The sequence below is a fragment of the Charadrius vociferus genome, unplaced genomic scaffold (assembly GCF_000708025.1).
Source record: "Charadrius vociferus isolate BGI_N301 unplaced genomic scaffold, ASM70802v2 scaffold1591, whole genome shotgun sequence".
NCBI classification, from domain to species: Eukaryota; Metazoa; Chordata; class Aves; order Charadriiformes; family Charadriidae; genus Charadrius; species Charadrius vociferus.
The window spans coordinates 230525-249854 of NW_009646738.1; the positions used below are offsets into that span (position 1 = coordinate 230525).

The 19330-nt window shown below is 35.9% G+C and overlaps 1 protein-coding gene across 1 annotated transcript in view; it reads right to left on the reverse strand.

The window, feature by feature from the left end:
- Positions 1-6218: 6218 nt before the first annotated feature.
- Positions 6219-19330, reverse strand: part of AP3S1 (adaptor-related protein complex 3, sigma 1 subunit) — a 40912-nt gene continuing 27800 nt past the window's right edge. Inside the window, 2 exon segments of the mRNA XM_009890506.1 lie at positions 6219-7022; positions 16235-16342. Coding sequence (XP_009888808.1) covers positions 6894-7022; positions 16235-16342 — 237 coding nt within the window. The 3' untranslated portion in view covers positions 6219-6893.

The window sequence follows — 19330 nt, forward strand, 5'->3', positions numbered from 1 at the left end:
CTGCTCTGCAAACTACTAATTTCTTTTCACCCAAGGCCTTTCCTGAATGGTTCCCTCCTGGGAAACCTGAGTGAGATTTAGCAGGAAGCCCTTCATCACACATACTTATGAAAGAATGAATTTAAAACAATGACTTCATGCATGACGCAAAGCCCTACTGAGTTACTACCCTGCCACCTTCTCTTCCCTCACCCTACTACCTGTCTTGCTATTTTCTTGGGTTTGGCAGGGATAGAGTTAATTTTCTTCACAGTAGCTCATGTGGTGCTATGTTTCAGATTTGTGACCAAACCAGCGTTGATGGCACACCCATGTTCCAGCTATTGCTGAGCAGCACTTACACAGCATCAAAGCCTTTTCTCACGCTGTCCTGTCAGCGAGTAGGCTGGGGGTGGACAAGAAGTTGGGAGGGGACACAGCCAGGACAGCTGTAATTTGTGTTGTGCTTGGATATGAGTATTTTAGTCAACTGCTAACCAACTTATACTAAAAAGAGACCCCAGTGGCATTAAACTACTTACATGGGTTACAACAGAATACTAAGAACTAAAATTTTTAGGGCCAATGGGGCACATTTAACAGGGTGATGCTTTGAAGCTTTTGGAATCTGTTGCATCTCACCAGGAGGGAAAGGATGAGCACTATTTCTTACCTTGCTACAGATTTCCTGGGTGGGACTAAATTGTAAAACACTCTGCCTCTTCCTACCTGCTCCTGTTTTTTTTTCCTGAAGATTATCTCAGCGATAATCTCCTTTGCAGAGGGACGGCAGCCAGGACGTCCCCCGTGGGACTTTGGCAGACATATCTGTGATGATACCTGTCCTGCAAAAAGACACAAACGAATGGCAGCCAGCCAGTCCTCCCTGGTGAAGCAGACTTTGTGTGGAGGCGCAGGCAGGCTAGTCTACGACACGCGAGAGGCCAGGGTGTCTCAGGGAGGAACAGAACCGTGAGTTCTGCCCCAGGGTGACCCAAGGAATTTCTGACATCAAGTAAAAACAGCACCTCATTTGGGAATGGGATGGCTGTTTGAATGATGAAAGATTTTTGCTGTTGTGACACACATCAGCACAACAAATTATTATAAAGACTATTTTAAATGCAGAGTCCGTTCCAGTTTTGCTTCTCTCTACACTTTTGCAGACTGCTTGCTCAAATTTCTTGGAATGGGCCTTTGGTGGAGAAGATGTGGGTCCCACTTAGCATGGCTACACCAAAGGCAAAAGTTTCTTAGACACGCACCCAGAGTACTGATCATGCAGGTACCCTGCAAACATCTGAAGCTGTGAAGTTCAACATGGGTCCCAGGCCAGTTCTGCTGGCTGAGGGTCCATGGATTGAATTGTGAAAGCCAAAAGAAAACAGGGAGACCATACACTCATCCATCCGAGCAGCTCAGTCACCATTACAGGCCTGCTTTTAGCTCCAGCTCTGGTGGCACACTCATAGTCCTGTTCAGAAAGAATCTGGAAAGGGATTTTGCTCCACTCCTGGTGCAGTCCTGTTGGCTGGCGGGGCAGCAGAGCCAGCCCAGAAAGGGACGCTTGGAGCATGTGAGTTTCCGAAGAGCCAACCTGGGCAGGAAAGCAGTGGAATATGGCACAAGCATCCCTGTCACCTTGCCTTGTGGGATGGATGACGGATCAACTCAAATGCCTCTAGCACCCCAGCCACAGGCATACTCAGTCTGCGCAAAGAGGGGATGTCTCAACTTCTGGTTCCTCCCCAGTCAGACAACACTGTCACAGCACTCCTAAGGCACCACAAAGCCAAAAATTCTCAGACAAGAAATCTGGCTGCTAAGCTGATATTGCAGTCTGACTACCTTTGCGTTTCCACCCATGGAATGGAGGTAATAACACTACCTGAGCTCATATTGGGGTAAACATTGAACACCGAAAATGGCAAAGACAGATCATTTCCTTAAACGAAGAAAGAAAGGGAGATTTACAATTTGTTATGACTATCACTAAAGTAAATAACAAGAGATCAGTTTTTGTGAAATTAACTGTTCACCTTTACTCAGTTTTGGCAGTACTTGGCTGCTTTCCTTGCTCTTTGTAAAATTATGAATACCCTGTGCAAAAGTTGAGAAACACGTTTTGTGCAAGACTTAGGCTCTGTTTTTCTTTAACAATTATAAACAGACAATGATTTGATTTGTGACATTTTAATTTCCAGTTCCTTCAGCATTTTTGCCCCACATAAGCTATAATTCAGTATCAAGGAGCTTTATAAGTAACCCTTTGAACATTAGCAAGTTCCCACTCGGCTCTGAACATAGGCCTAAGTAAAACTCAAGACTAATTTTAGCATTTATTGGAATGCGCTACTCGAAAGAAAAGGTCAAATATGCTCACAGGAAGGCAGTGCCAATTCGAGTTTCTGGCTTGAACCTGTTTCTCCCTTGCAACAAGTGACACTTTCCCCCACCCATTCCTGTCAAGCAGAATAAATCAGAGCAGTAACATCTGTTTAAGAGGACGAATTTTGTGTACACTTGTAATGTTGTAAATATTCCCCCTTCCCCAAATATATTCAAAACAGTGCTTCACTATTCAGGGATGAGAGGGGAGTGCGTTGACACAGTACCTGTATTGTCTGTGCTGTTAATAATGCAGACAGCATTCTCAGCTGCTTCTAACATGAGATGCTTCTGTTTTAGCAAAAGAGCCATAAGATTTTTTTCAGCAGTACTCATTGCCCCTGCCCCAGTGGGAAAATTAGCTGCTCTGTTTCAAGTCTATGAAGGCAGCTGGGAATGCCCACTCACTCTGTGGGACTCTTACCCTTTCTGCCCTTTCTCCGTTCTAGAAGAATCTATCTTGCAAGAAGGAAGAAAATCATCTGCTCCACATGGGCCTTCACAGAAAGCCTTTGGCTTCTGAAAGGAAAATGCTTCTAATGCTATTCCTCCCAATACTTGAGAGAGAGTCTGTACCCCAGAAAATAATTTTTCTTCTCAAAGACAAAAAAAAAATACTTGCCAGAACTAGTACTTGCTGTCATGGACTGATCAGACTTAATCTTCTCCCCACTACTCAGTTTCACAATAAATACCTCTGAATTTGAAAGGCATAATTCATAACAAGAGAGACAGTCACAGCTTGGAGACAAGCAATCTGAACAGTCACTACAGACAAGCCTCAAACTTGCTTTCCGAGGGCACTTCATCGTGCATCCCCAGAATACAAACAAATGTGGAAAATACTTGTCTTATGGAATATTGAGACAAGTAACTACCTGTGATACAGATACTTTCTGAAGACAGAAAAACAGGAGGTGTGGGGAAATACAGGAAAAATAGATTAGTTAAGACATCCTGAAGGCTTAATTACTAATTTGTATTATTAATGTTATACTCTCCGTAAAATTAGTTCTGTGCGTAATTTATCAAGGACTATCAAAAAGTAGTACAGATAATACTACAGTTAAATTGCTATAATCACACGAAAAAGTTTCTCCCCAGAGAATTTCATTAGCAGAGAAACTGAACAGAATAGGAAAGAAAACCTAATGTGGAAAACGAACACATGAGGTATTGTCTCAGTAAGTACCAAGTAGTCCCAGCTACTGTTTAATAACGTTTCATTTGCAGTTCTAAGAAATGCCCAGTTAAGAAAAATGGCTTTCAGTGATTCATATACCTATGCTGGCACCCTGATGAACGTCACTTGAAAGGCAGGCCCTATGGAGGCGCAATATTGCAAATTAGTTGCCAGCCTTCTGTACCTAAAGGATGACTCAAGATGACCTCTCCTCCTTTTTAACAGCAGCTAGTGCAAAAGACTGATGTTATTTTTATACACACATATATATGTATATACACACACATATATATGTTGAGGTTTGGTAGGTTTTTTTGCAGTTATAAAAGCATTAAAAACTTTCAAATTTATAATCAAGAGCTTAATCATTTACAGCCCTCAACTTATTTCCATTTTAAATTCTAAGCAGTAGTTAAGACAATACTGGTGAAATAGGAGAAAGAATTCAAAAGGCACATCATTTTCATGAAGGTGATGCATACAAGCAGACCAGCATCGTGGAAAACCTCTGAATATCTGCAACACAAGGCAAGCCCTAGAAGGTCAAGAGTAAGAACAACAATTCCACCATTTCTGTCAATCAAGTATCCCATCTTCCTCTGATTGGCTTCAGTTTAAGGCCTGGCCGTGTCAAATGACAGAGTAAGAGGAAAATATCTCCCCTGGCAAACTAAGACACTCCTTTGGCAAAGGGGTGGCAAATAGACAGGCTCTGCTACCCTGAAGAAGCCCACATTATCATACCATCTGTTTCTATTTAAGAAAAAAATACTACCATTAAGGCTTCTTGTATGGTACCTCTTTGTGTGAGAGAAAATTTCTCTTGGAAAGGAGTGCAATTTTACTGTGAAAATTTGATAAAGAATTTCTTCGCCTCCAAAGATTTTCTGAGTAAAGAACCTCCAGTTGTTAGACACAGCCTTGCATTAAGTATTTGCTGGCCAGTAACAAACAAAGAAGCTTCCTGAAAAGTCTGGAAGAGCTCTCCAGAGGGGAATCCTTTCCGACAGAAGCCACGATGTCAGGTAGAAGAAAGGTAGCATAAACAACAGTAATACAAAACACAAAACTAAAAAAAAAAGCTTTAAAATAGTCATATAATTGTTAAGAGCTAAGATCTAGTTCAATAAAATGAATGAAAGCCTGGCGACTGACAGCTAGGAGGTGAGAAATTAATCTGACATATGCTTCATGTCAAGATGCATCTCAGATGTATTTTTCTGATTTGGAAAAATGCTCAATTCAAATAAACCCAGAAAAGATTTCTCTGCAAGGAATTAAAACTGTTTTAACTACATAAGCTTACAAATCTGAAAGTGAACCACAGGGAATAAAGGGAGACAAAAAATAAAGGCCTTGGAAGGATTTCTGAAATTGTGAGATCCTCTCACAAATAGCCAGAAAAATTCTCTATATGTCAGAGTACCAAATGTTTAAAAAATTCCTATTTATCCTTCAGCAGCAGCCCTAACTAAATCCTCACAGGGGGAAAAATGTGGAAAATTTTCAACATCTTTACTTTGAATGTCACATGGTCTATGCTTTAAGCAGAAAAACAAAAGTTGGCAAAAGCGGGTGAAATTGTAACAGTTCCACATTTGTACTAGCTAAGCTGTCTAACTTGGGAATACTAAAGAATACTCTACTTCATAAGGGAAAAAAAATGCTGCGTGTTTCATTCTCTCAGTGTCTTCAGTGGAAATGAGAAAGTGGCAGTTTTCTACTTAGCCCCCACCTGAAATTTCCTGAAGTTTCAAACTAAGAAAGTTAATTTGGAAGAGTAAGTATTTTTTTTCAAGAGGTAGAGAGAGTAATTCTGTTTTCAAAAGCAGTTACACAATCATGTTACCTGATGCTTAATAAATGTAATATGAACAATACACTTGAAGTCGTCCGTCCATCCGTCCCCCCCCAAAATACATTAAAATTCCTTGGATTGTATAAGATTTTCTGTTCCACAAGTAATTTCTTTTTCTCTCTCAAACGCTCTCAAAAGGCACCAATGATAGTTACTATGGATCAGAGAATGTGATGTGATTCCAAGTTTATCCTATCGGGTGTGTCTTAACATTCAACTCAAAGGAAAAGAATGCTTGGTTTACATCAAATCCAAATTTCTGAAGTAACACATGACCTCTCAAAACTAGTCCTGAAATGTGTCGTCCTTGATACAATATTGTATTTTCATATATAGTATTAACTGCGTACTTTTTTTTGAGACGAAAACTTCACAGGAATGCTTAAAAATCCCAATGATATTTTTATTATTCATTTAAACAGACTTATACATCACACAGAGCTTAAAAGCATGATTATAAAAACCAATCACTACCCCCTTTATTCTTTTCAAATCACAGAAGAGTTTAAGAGCTGAGCGACTTACACAGAGGTGATAGCACTTAGATTTTCTGAGGTCTTGGCAATACTAAATATCTCACAAATCTAATTATCGAAGTAGAGAATCACAAATGTCACCAGGCCCATTTACAGTTCTGAGCTGCCCAGTCTCCTCAGCCCATTCTGTACTTCTCACAACACAGGCAGCAACTGCAGAGACCCTTTTTCCCAAAGCAAAGCCAGACCATCAGGGAAAGTCTATCAGATTGTGTAAGTATCTTCTCAACATCTATATGTAAACAGAAGTCATCGGCTCTTCAGTAAAGGCAGTTTTTCCTTCAGAATAATAATGAACAGCTTTTGTTAGGAATGTAAAGAGCCAGTATGTTCAACATAATATCCCCATGTAATTCCTTCAGAGGTTAAACTATAACATTAATGCTTGCTACAACAGTATTTATATATAGTCAATTGGCTCCTTGAACAGGAAATAACATGATTTATTGCGAAGAGTAGATTTCTGACAAACAGGTATTTAGAAGTCCAGTTTGTTATGATTTTATTTAAACAAAACGAGCTTAATGTTCTCATGCAACATTTGCACTTAAGTCTTAAATAATCATGACAAACAGTAGAAGTAGTGAAGGAATGCACTGATTATAGACCTTAGTGAATATACAAAAAACTCAGCATTATAGGTTATACAAAGTAAAGAACATCTTAAATACTTTCCCAAAATACTGCTGCAGCCAAGACACAGTGTTATGCCTTACACAGGCATAGGAATGTAATTTAGAAATCACACAGGAACTACCCATTTCCTTTAATTTCACAAACAAGACAAAAAGCAACATTCAACTCCACGCACTGATTTTTCAAATTATGTCTATACAGTACCTTGAGTTTTATCCAAATAGCAAAAGTTAGACATGTCATTTATTTAGTAAACAATTACGCAGTAAATCTCTATTACATTTCTTCCTTGGCTTTACCTGGAGTAGCCATGTTATTTAAAAGAGGGCAGGTTTGGCACTTTTATACTGATGTCACCAATATTAATATTTCTTGGGATCTCTGGCAGATTCATATTCTTTACAGCTGAAACAGCCCGGGCTGGAGCTCCTGCTAAACCAGCCTGTGTATAAAGCGAGGAAAAATGCAAGTCAGGCAAAGTTGGTCACAAGAAGATTCGCTAGCAAACACAGACAACTAACTTTTCAAGTATTTCCATGGTTACACAATTAGAAAGACCAGATGGTAATAGTGTTTGGAATGAAATGGGTTATTTGGAAATATTAAACCAGAAAGAGAAAACAGTTCACACATTCCTTTTTATATGGTAAGACATGTAATGTCAACTTGATGGAAAAGTATGCGGGGAGGAGTAGGAGGCTTATACAAGCGTGTGTAATGTGTAGGTTAGAGAACAGAGAATCTTGAGGTACTTAAAGTCCACTGTGCTGTCTTTGTCTCTTACCTATTCTAAGTGTTCACATGGTTCACAGTTGACTAACATTGATTACAGGTTCAGAATATGTAACCTCTAAGTATTGTACTGAGTATCAGTTGAACCATTATTGCCTATCTAAATTAATATATATAAGGTATTTCAAGGTGGCCTGGCCTAAAATGAAAAGGACACACACCCTGCATTTGTGGGTGATAAAGAGCATGCGAAGAGATCATTTCTATAGACCAACTGGAGTAATCTGTTGTCCCACCGTATCTAATTATATGTTAACTTATCTGCAGCTCACAGGCACAATGCAACATTACATAATAACCTGCTTATGCCAAATTAAACATTGAAGTACCTATTTTGTATTAAAGTCCTCTACTGCATGTAGTCTCTCTTCATTTAAAGCTGGAGCCTTTCTGTATAAATACGCACAATTTACAATACAGAAGTAAGTTCATCACGGAGTGCCATTCAGTTCTGCCTTTTAGATAAAGTAACTGCCAAGTTTACATGCTAGGGTATATTACTGAGATTTTAACAAATATGATTTACAGCCCAGAGGTCTGAAGAACATACAGAACATAATCTTTCCCTAAAAACTATTAAAAAAAAAAGCCCAATAATTAAGTTGCTACTATATGTGATGCTGCATAGAAAAGGTACTATTCATTTTAAGTATGGAAATATTTCTCTTAAAAGTTCAGATTCTCTACCTGTATTTAGACTTAGCTGTGTGGTTTAACTTCAGGCTTGCCATAAAAGTGTAAAAATCATTTTTGTTCTTGCTGGGAAAGAAAAGAAAAAAAAAAGGCTGGAACATTTTAAAAACAGAGCTCATACTTGCAGAAAAAGATATAATATTCCAAGTTTTGTGAATATGTAAAAAAAAAACTTTTCATTTTGATGTTTTAAAAGTAGGATTAGAAATATTAAAAAAGTGTAAAAGCCACAAAGTGATTTTCAGAACTAATGCAGTTTTAGAGTGTGGCATCTTGCAGGCCCAGTAAAAAGTAGCAATCCACAATAATCAAAGTAACATGTCAAGAACTGGTTAAAGAAAAGACTAAACCTGTAGAAATGGAAGATCTTTCATTGTAAGAATATCGAAGACTGAAGAAACCAGTGCATTTGCAGACAAAATAATTCTGTGCAAGAAATGGAGCAAAACAAAAGAAGAAAAACTTCTGGAAAAGTTTGTGTCATTTTCGATTATTAGATAGTGTTGGTAGGTGACTACTGCTCAAAGTATAACCTTTTCAGATTCTTGATTTGCACTGAAATTCATTGCAATTACAGGGTATAATTAATGAGGTGTACCTCTGACTTCTGTGGTGTCCACCTGCACTATTCCACAAAAGGAGGCAGACACCTCACATACTCCTCAGATAACAACTCCATTTTTTAAAGGCTGTCCAAAAAAAGTATTTTCTCCCTTTTACGACTCTCTTAGAAAAAACAAATGTAAGCTCAAATTAACATAAGATTTCCACTTAAAATCCTACCTACTGTTCTCCCTCTCCCTTCAAAAACATAACCCATAGTCAAAATAAAACCAATTAAAGTTTCCAATTTTGAACTAACCCTTTTATATCATGTGGAAAGGCTAAAGCACCATAAATCCCTAAATTTTAGTCACAGGAGGATTCCCAGCACCAGGAACAGAGACCAGAAAGCCACGAGTCATCTGTTGTAACATCCTCCCTGCCAAACACTCATATACAATGTGCCAAAGTTGGGAAAGACATGTGGGGGTAGAGCAGAAAGCTCAGGAAATCTTAAATCTCTAATGCAACCAAATAATTTGCCCTTAGTTTGGCCCTGACATAATCCAAATTATCGGTCCTCAGACGTACAGACTAAGTAAAACTGAAAAGGTGTAGAAAAGTATTTTCAAAGCCTCTTTTTCCTCGGTTTCCCTTAACAGCATCAAGTCTATCAGGTCATTCACTTCAGAGGCTGCTTCAATTCCATGACCTTCATGAAGGGGAAAATGTGGACTTAACACTAGTAGTATTAAGAAACGCAAATATCCAAAATTAGCATCCCTGGATGTGCAATATCTTAAACTAGCAGTATTAAGACACTGCAATTTCTTGCTATTTATTAAAAACAGTGCAGAAGGTATGAAGCTGCTTGACACTGGCATTTATATTTGAGAACCTGGAAATACTAATTTGAAATCAAGAGGTAACTACCACTGAATTTTTGTCAGATAAAACTATAAATGCATATGCTTTTCATTTGGTTCTATCCTTTAAATTCTGAATTCAGTAATTGGAGGAATATTCTTTAAGCAAAACCAAAAGTGGGGCAATGTAAACTGTTTTCCATAGAGAAGATGAAAATACTAATAAAGTAGTAACAAAAGCAATGAATTATACAATTTGTAACTGAAACAATGGGAAACCAGAAAAATATTGTAAGTGATGGACATGGTCCACACAAACAGGCATGGCTGGCAATTCAAAAGAGAGATGCCTTCTAGGTGACTAGGATGGAGATTCCTTACCCTAATTTAATGAAAGTTAATTATTCTTAATGGACAAATAAAAGTTTTAGTATGCTGGTCATTATTTTTACCTACCTGCAGCTATCCTCTTTACACAGACTTACAGTCCCTGCCTCCCGCCCCAATGGCATAGGATACAATGGAGACACAATCGAGAATTATTTAAAATACCACAATTGACATGACCATTGCCCTTCCACCCCCCTGTACAGTCACGACTTCCAACAGTCACATTTCACAAGGACCATTCTGGAACAGGATCAGCAAAGATCCCTGACAAAGGCACTATGAATTTCAGATTACCTCTTTTTTTTGCCAGCAAGATTGTCTTTCACTATCATATGCTGGAGTAGAGATTTTCAAACTATTACATTCTCTTCTCCTGTAATTCTCAGTATTAAGCGGGTTTGTAATTCAATGTATACATTATATGCATAGCAGAATGCTATTTATCACAATGTCAACCCTGTCAAGCACAATACAGTCATACAGTATCTCTAAGAGACAGCAAACAGTTCATAAAAAATGTCTAATGGATAAAATGACTGAAAAGTACTTAAACTCCCAAACTGGGTAACTAATACATTATTTCAAATGTTATTATATCCAAATGCCCTAGCATTCCTTTTTAACATGTCCAACAGTGAACTAGTATGCAGTCCTTCCATTTATTTATAATTTCTATTACAGAAAGTGAACTGTATTTACAAACACAAAGGTACTACAAGAAGTATATCCAGCCCAGTGTGCGTTTAAGCAGTTTTATAGAGGTACCTGATCAAAAGAGCCATCACTGTAACATTGAACTGGCCAAGTTTCAACTGCCTTTTTTATCAAATAATTCAGCAGGTAAGTTGGTGAGGTGCAAAGAAAAAACTGTTTCACTTGAAAAAAACAAAACAAAATACGTAGCAAGCTTTAAACATGCAGTGAATGATGAATTGTCTGTCACAGTGAGCAAATGACTTAAGCAAGTGAAAATGAAACTTCTTAAGACATTAATGAAATTCCAGAAATACAGTACGAATTGCATACAGCTGGTAATACAATAAGCCAATACACCACATTTTTGCCACAGCTGCTTTGTATTCTCAATTTTATTTGTTATTGAAGGTTGTACTTTAATGTTGAAATGCTGTATATGAAAATTTTAGGTTCAGTTACTGCAAAAAATGCTTTTAAACATGTTCATGTACTTTTAGAGTGAAAGAGCAACACCACATATGCAAAACAATAATGCTATTTTAAAGATTGAAATAGATACATCAAGTAACAGAACTTTTATTCTACTGGTCCTAGTCTATCAAGTGAGAAATATGAGCTGTTGTTAGTTTACTTATGTCATTACTTATCACTACAGGAATCAATTTTCTTCATTCTTATCACCATCCTTTCTCATAATGCCCCACTGATAACTCTATACGAAAATGATCCCAGAAACATTGTTTTACTCTTTCAAAAGAAATTCTGATCATTTGGAAAAAATACTGCACATCACAAATGTAGTTACTATACACATACAAATATAAAAAAAGATTCAAACCGCCATCCCAAACAACTCTACATAAGAGCTAGCTATCACTAAAATAAACATATGAAAATCTACAGCCTACTGGAAAACAAAATAATGAAGGCTAATACTCTGCAAAATAAGCCGCCCTTTTCCAGATATTTTGGAAGTACTAGGACCTCTCTGCTGCTGGTGTTTCATACCAATGCTTCTTTCCAGAATAAGTATGACTTCAAAGCAGCAGGGTTATGAAATCATGAAAGGATGCAATGCATAATATAAAGGAATGATCATGTCCCCTGCTTATGAAGTTAAATAAATGAACATAATTAGAGAAAAAACAAAATGAAGTCTGCAAGTATATCAAAATGAGGCCAAACAGATAAGAAGACTTAAGACGTACTCTTAGAAATTTTAAGCACTTGAATCACAAAGAGAGTAATGGATGGGAATGATTTATTATTTGTTTGTTTGTTTTTCATTGCCAGACCCAAAAATAAAAACAGAACATGTGTGAGCAGAACAGAGAAAAAGAAAAGTAGCTTTGCACAAATAAAAAAATAAAACCAAACCTGAAATCAAGCTCCCTACTGTTACAATGAAATACAGATTATATATTACAAGTGTTGACATACTAGGCAGAGGAAGGTCATTTGCTTGATCTTCTTCATGTGCTATAGCACACTTCAAATTTAGGTAAAATGTTTCATACTACCCAAAAATATCTGTAGCTAATGCTTCACAACTTAGTGCTACTAAATCCAATTACAGAATTATATTTGTTAAATCTTAAAGGTATTAAATCTTAAAGGTATTACATTACCCTAGAAAGATCATGTAAAAAGTAAAGAACAAAGCTATTCATAAATTAAATAAACTTCATCTGCAGTTTGAATACACAGATAATTAAAATGAGTGGAAATGGATTTTGAGGAACTGCAATTAACATTGACTGACATTCAAACTGTTGAGCTGAACTAAATGTTTCAAACAGCAAATGATGGGGGACAGTGACCATAAACTGAACATCAACTATACATTTTCCTCCTCCTTTTTCAGTTCCTTGTTAATGTTCATGTTCAGTGACTGCAGTTACCAAGATATCTTAAAGCAAAATCCAGTGATTCAGATTGCAAGGGCAGCAAATGTATCTCTGACGTTTAGTACCTGCTGACAGCCCTTCTCATTTTATGTTTGATATACTTAAGGCTGAAAGATCAACTTTGGTATTTCTACATCATCTTTACAAATTGAACTTATAATTTTATTCTGTATGTATAAAACTATTTGAGTTTGGTGCTTTTATGGTTTTGGTGGTTTTTTTTTTTACTTTTGTTCACCTGAAACTTCTCTCTGCAAGCAGGTAAAAGTTCTTTGTTTTCATTTGCAAATACTAAATGGTGAAGCAAAGGAATTCAAACTACCTATTCTAGACTATCAGGTACAAAATTCTCTCAATAAGAAAGCTATTTGTATTACATCATTGTATCATATTTGTTATCTGTGTGTTCATTTTTTATTCAGATTAGTTTTGCAGGTTTTTTTGTTAATATTCATACAATTTTATGTTCCTTTGTTTCTTAAACAATGATACAAAGAAAAGTTAAATTCTAAAATGCAGGAAGAGAAATAAAATAAAAAATATGTCAATGGAAAGCTAGTAAAATACACTATAGCCAATAAAAAGATGAGGGAACTACAAGAAGAAACTAGCACAAAAAGTAGGCTACAAGGACTAGTATGGGTATTTTTACACATAATTTTTGAGTCTGGCCTACACAATTTATTGCCTTTGACATCATTTTGCTTTCCCTTTTTGTTAAAAGTACATTTTTTCTAAAAATCAGCAATACCTTTGTCTACCTGTCCTGTCTGGGAGACTGAAAGATAAAGGTCTGTAAGAGAGAAGAATGGAAAGAGCTAGAAAAGATCAGGAGGTTCGAAAAAAGTGAGGTCCAACTTAAAAGTCTAAATCACACGCAGTCGAACACTCCAAATAGAGAAGAGGTAGCCCAGGTTTACCTACAATACTTCCAGAGGCTCTGGATAAAATCCCAATAACCCCTCTCCCAAAAATTCCCTCCCTTAGTCATAATGATCCTTTGGCTTTAGGAGGATTGACCAGAAATCCATTCACAGATAAAGACTAAACTGAAAGGTAGGGAAATGCATTAAAGACAACATTTCTCAGGACAGAAACAAAATTTCATTTGTAGCCCATCCAAGCAACGTAAGAGCTGAATCAGAAATCAAAGCTAGAGACTCCCTCATAGCAGTTTAAATAATTAATCTCTGTTGAAAGCATTAACAAATTCTTTGCGTTGATAACTTTGCTCAAACATTTGTGAATTTAGTAAATACATTCAATCTTCTTCATTAAATTCTAACTGAAAGCCTGTTTAGAAACATAATACATAACTAAACAAATATCTGATGTCAAATTGCTAAATTTTATATATTAAGGGAAGCCAGGTGGGCACAATACAAAATTTAAAATATTTCTGAAAGTGTAGCCGAGTTACGATTTTATGAGCTTTGTCATTTCAGCTATAAAAGAACAGGCAATTTAACCTTAAAGCAGCTATTTTATAGATGCAAGAACTACACAGAGGCCTAACAAGCCAAACAGACTAAAGCAAGAGTGCTGTAGCATAGGTGGCAGTCCTATGAACTATGAACTATCACTAATAATTTCTAAATTTTAAAAATATTTTTTAAATTAAATAAAACTAAGAAGATCCACTAGTTTTGATTTCTTAGTGACCAGCATTCAAAAATATAATTAAGTTATTACTGATTTTGATTCACATGAACTGGATTTGCCTGTATCTTGAAAATATATGTTCAGGAAAGACATGTTGAAAGATTTACAATCTTGATCAAAAAGACAAAAGGAAAAGAAATAGCAATCAGGAAATTTCTGTGAATATACATGGAACAAATGATTAATGATCTGAGGAAATAGTTACCAGGTACTGTGAAGTATCTCAGCATTACAGTAACTGTTAAATTTGAAAAAAAACGGTCACTGAACTAACCAAAAAAATGCATTTGTGGTGAGCAGACTGTGAAATGTTCTACTCCATCCCAGTCACCAAGTGTTTTAATTTACCACTGCTACTTCTTTACCTTCTATAATTCATTGCTGAATGTAAAGGAACAAGTTGCTATTAGCCTTGCATATGGTCTGAGCTCTATATGTTTGTTTTATATTTTCTACCACCTATTAGCTTCCTAAAAGAAAGAATGACTTACTGATGAATAATGGAGAATAGCAAGTACTGCAGCTGGCTGCACTGAACTGATGTGTTTCAGATGACTAGTCAGAGACTGACATACAGTTTATTTGATATCAGAATTCACATGATTAAGAATAAATGCTTTTAGGTAAAACTGATATGCACATAATACATAGTAGAACATAGCTGCTCAGTAAGTTTAGCTTTTGGGACACTGTTACTTTTCCATCAAATAAAGAAAAATATATGTATAGAGCAGTTATTGAAATATAGTAAAAACTTATGAGAATAATTCCAAATATTCATCTTTGTGATCAACGGATCATTCTGAGTTTTAGAAAAATGTTAAAATGAACATTTTGGACATGTTCATAATCTACAATACAATCCTTCTGGATGTATATTGCTATGCACTGTATCATATCATACCTAGCTTTTTTCTGTTTTTCACACATTGTCCTATTCTTGGAACTTGTGCAAAGCAGACAATTAAATATATTAAAAGACTTGAGGTGGTGCAGTGTGAGATCGCAGAATTAGGAGAACAGTATACACTTTCTTGTACCACAAAAAAGCTGAAGAATTAACATCTCTCTTTGATGTACTTAAGTTAAAACTAGGAAGTTCTCTGCATCTTCTCCTAAAATGTCATTTAGTTCAGCACCTGCAATATTTCAATCTACTCAGCTGACTTCAATTTTAGAAATAGTCTCCAATTCAAGCAAATTTTTGTTTAGAAATTTGAATATTAGGCTTTGAAAATCAGATGATGTGTTATTCTGTGGAATTACTCTCATCAGTAAGAATCAATCACAGACTTAGCTAAGTTGTACTAGTAGTATTTTTGGTGTACAAGCTATGTCTGGTGACTTTAAAAGAACAGTAATATTCTCTGTCATAGCTAAAGTAATTCTAAAATCCTTTCTTAGTCTAAGTTTCTTTCCTAAACACAAATTCAACAATTGCTGAATTGAAAAGGGATTCCCACAACTTATTTCAGTATCCCTCACTCAGACTGTTACAGGCATATACAGAATACAGTTTTCTCACTTGAATCTCCTCAGCTGAAGACCAAATGTTCAGAGTATTAAAATGGCAAAATTCGTATTTACTTTAAAGGATCTAAAGCTAGGTTTTAAATTCTATCTAGTCCATTTCAGTCCAATTTATTATTTTGTGTTGCAGTATTATTGTGATACTAAATATGTGGCCATTTATTTCAGGTGCTAGAAACATACTAGCAGACAGGAATATGTAGTCTTTGTGTACCAACTTTGGTTCTTCATCTAATTCATTTAAGAGTAATAGTCACTAGTCCAGCATAATAAATACACTGGAAATAAAATGCTTTCTGCAAGAGAAACTTAGAGAACTACAGAAGTATCTCAATAGCAATGGCGCACAATGCTATTAGATACAAATAGCAAAACCTTATCAGCAGCGACTCTAAGCAATTATTACTGATGAAAAGTACAACATTCTAGCCTAATGGCAATGGCATTGGCAATTTTTAGCCTTTTAAGCAAGCAGCTATATATTGTTTGCTACTGAAGGACAAACAGCATTATATAGCATGTGTTTACTACAACTATGGTTTTAGTTTAGAAACTACACTGTGCGTCACTCTTACCTCAGATTTCTCCAGTTTATTTTGAGCATCAATCTGAGTGACAATTTCATTCATGTTGGTCTCCAAAACCATTCCACCCATGACCATTTCGGCCAATATATTATGGACCTAAAAAAGACCAAAAGAAAATTTGAAAATGCAAAATGTCCTACACACCTGTGGACAGATGACATCTAGATTCATCAATACAGGAACACATATATTCTGTACGTCACTTAATTGACATTAGCATTTTACTTAAAACCGTTTGGGAGCAAAGCTCATAAATTGATGTTCATTTCTCCAGTATCTTCTTTGCCCATAGTTCTGTTACAAACTCACCAGTTATACCACTTTGCTTATGGAGGCTAGAAGAAACTTTCATATCCATCTTTCTTTCAGTACCTGTCTTCTATCCAAGGACTATGCACAAGCGTTCTAATTAGTATCAATAGTAGTAATATCTCTAAGGAGCAGGCTCTACAAGACTAAACAAATTGCTCACAAATAGATGTGTAAAAACTACTTTGGGCTACATCTATGAAGGAAGAGAGACATCATGATGCTCACCCAGCATGGGAACCAAGACTAGGCTTAGAAGTAGAATTAATATACCTGAGCTGACCCATACCTGAGCTACACCATTAACAGGGAGTCTTCAGCATCTAGGACTAAGGTTGAGAGTTAGGACTCAAACTGAAGGACTACATAAGCCAGCTGGGGACATGAACGAAATAGCTATGTCTAAAATCCCTCTTCCCTGCAACCCTGATTTGGGGATGTGAGCCCTGGTTCACAAATCTCTGCTTCAGAGTCTGTATTTGCACTTTATGTAAAGACTAATTAAAAAAAAAATAGTCTTCCACATACATTCTAGTAAAAATCCAGATTTAATATGTAGTGTATAATATTTTAATCCCATTATAATTCTGAAGACAAGGAACACTTTATTACTTTACTGAAATAAACATATTGTACAATTCAGTACTTCAAAGCATAATTCTGCTATTATTTTTGATATTCTAGCAATTTCCCTGCGGCTCAAGGATAGAAGTAAATCTCTAAATCAAAGAATTCTAAAGATGAGTTGCAAGTAGTATATCAAAAGCCACTACACTTACCATACCTCAAAAACAAAATTGAAGAGTTGTTTCCCTGATAAATCATTAGTATATTTCACTAGAAACTTACAATGAATGTGCTCAGAGAGGCTGAATACAGCTCTTCCTGTCTGCCTATTGCTACTGAGTAGAGCTTTAAGAATCAAATACTTATGAGAAAGATTAACAATCCTTACTAAACCACTCTCTTAATTCTGGCATACATACGTCCCTCGTAACATATCAAGCTAAGAAACAATATAAAAGTGGTGCTAAGGAATTACTTCTCCTAGATTCTCAGTAGGTGAATTTAAAAGCTTTTTATCTTCACAATCTGAAAAAAAGATAAAAGCCATGGTAATCTAACGTTAATTTACTCTGTACTGACAAGCCAAACGCACTGAAAAACATCACCAATATTTACTTCTTTCTAATGAAAACTTGATTTCACTCATAGCATAAGCAAACAGTTTATAGCTGTACACAAACAGGAGTTAGTAAACACATTGTATAGGCTACCTGAAATACTAAAATCAAAAAACTTACATAAATTTGCATTTAGTTACAAATTTGCAAATAATTATTTCACAGACTCCTGATGAAAGATACATAGTATTCAACAGAATCAACTGAAAAAAATACTGATTTTTAAGGCAATTGTCAATTTTACTCATTTGGAAGGCTTGATAATGTAAATTGATGACGCAAAAAGTTGATTGAAAATGTTGTTAGTATCAAAAAGAAAACATCAAAGATGTTAATATGCAAACTATTATAAAAAAAGAATATTAAAATAGACACAAAAATGGTATCGTTTTTTCCTTAATCAAAAAGTTAACAGTAACTATTAATGGCATTTAAAACACAATACACATCTACCACTGGTGATAGTCATGAAGACTGACACTTTAAACAGGTCTGGCTAAAGGTATTATAGAATCAGAGTTTAAGCCAATCAACACAATACTAGGTTTGATAACCCCTTAGTCAGCAGATGGCACAAGAGATGTGTTTTAGAAGTAGACAGATTTGCAGCTTCAATCACAATCATACTCCATTCCAAGATCGCTTATGTTTTTAAGCTTCTGCACAGGTTTATCTGGCCTTCATGACTACTCCACAATTTCTAAGTCATGTGGGATTCTCCTGAGATTATAGAAGGACTAGCTATTACAATATGCATAGCCACCAGAAACAAAACATAAGAACTACAAAGGTCTTCATAATACAGTATTTATATGGTGATTTTGGTTATATTTTATTTTATCAAGAACTTACTAAGCAACTATTTTTCACATGCTATGAAATTTGGGCTATTTTTTTTTCCTTTTGTGGCTTCTGAAGGGGCATTATACAGACTTGCAGAAGGACTAAGAAATAACACGTCTCCCTACACAAGTGGAAAAATTTCTGGCTAGTCTTACCTAATCTGAGAGTTTACTATGAAGTTTTTTTTTCCCACCTCTCAATAAAAATAGAGCATAACAGTGCAAATACCATCACTTGCTACTGCAGATTATAGATTAGGGGTTTAGTTTCTTTTAAAAAATGCTGCTGGCTCCGAAACAGCAACAGCAGTCATCACCTCCAGATTTTCGGGGAGTATTTCTCATCTTGCTCTTTTTGGCAGAGCTGGTGATGTTAAGGAAGAAATTCCAGCTGTAACTTTGGCCTCAACTAGTAACCCCAAAATTCAGAAACTATACACTCTAAAGTCAAAAGAATATTTCCATTGTTGAAGAATACATTTTAATTTGTGGACGATACCTGAAACTTGAAGTCTAGCAGGACAGAACAAAAGAAACTAAAATAATGAGTGATGTTTTTACCAAAAAAAAAAAAAAAAAAGAGACTGCTTTTCTCAGGTAATTTCTAGCAGCTTCCTGATACGAAAAACTGAGATGCTAAAGGTCTAAGATAAGAAGCTGAACTCCATGTGAAACCTACACCAAAATGACTGAAGAGATTGAGCATTTGATTAGGTTTTCACAGGTGTTCTGATTTCACTGAAATAGAT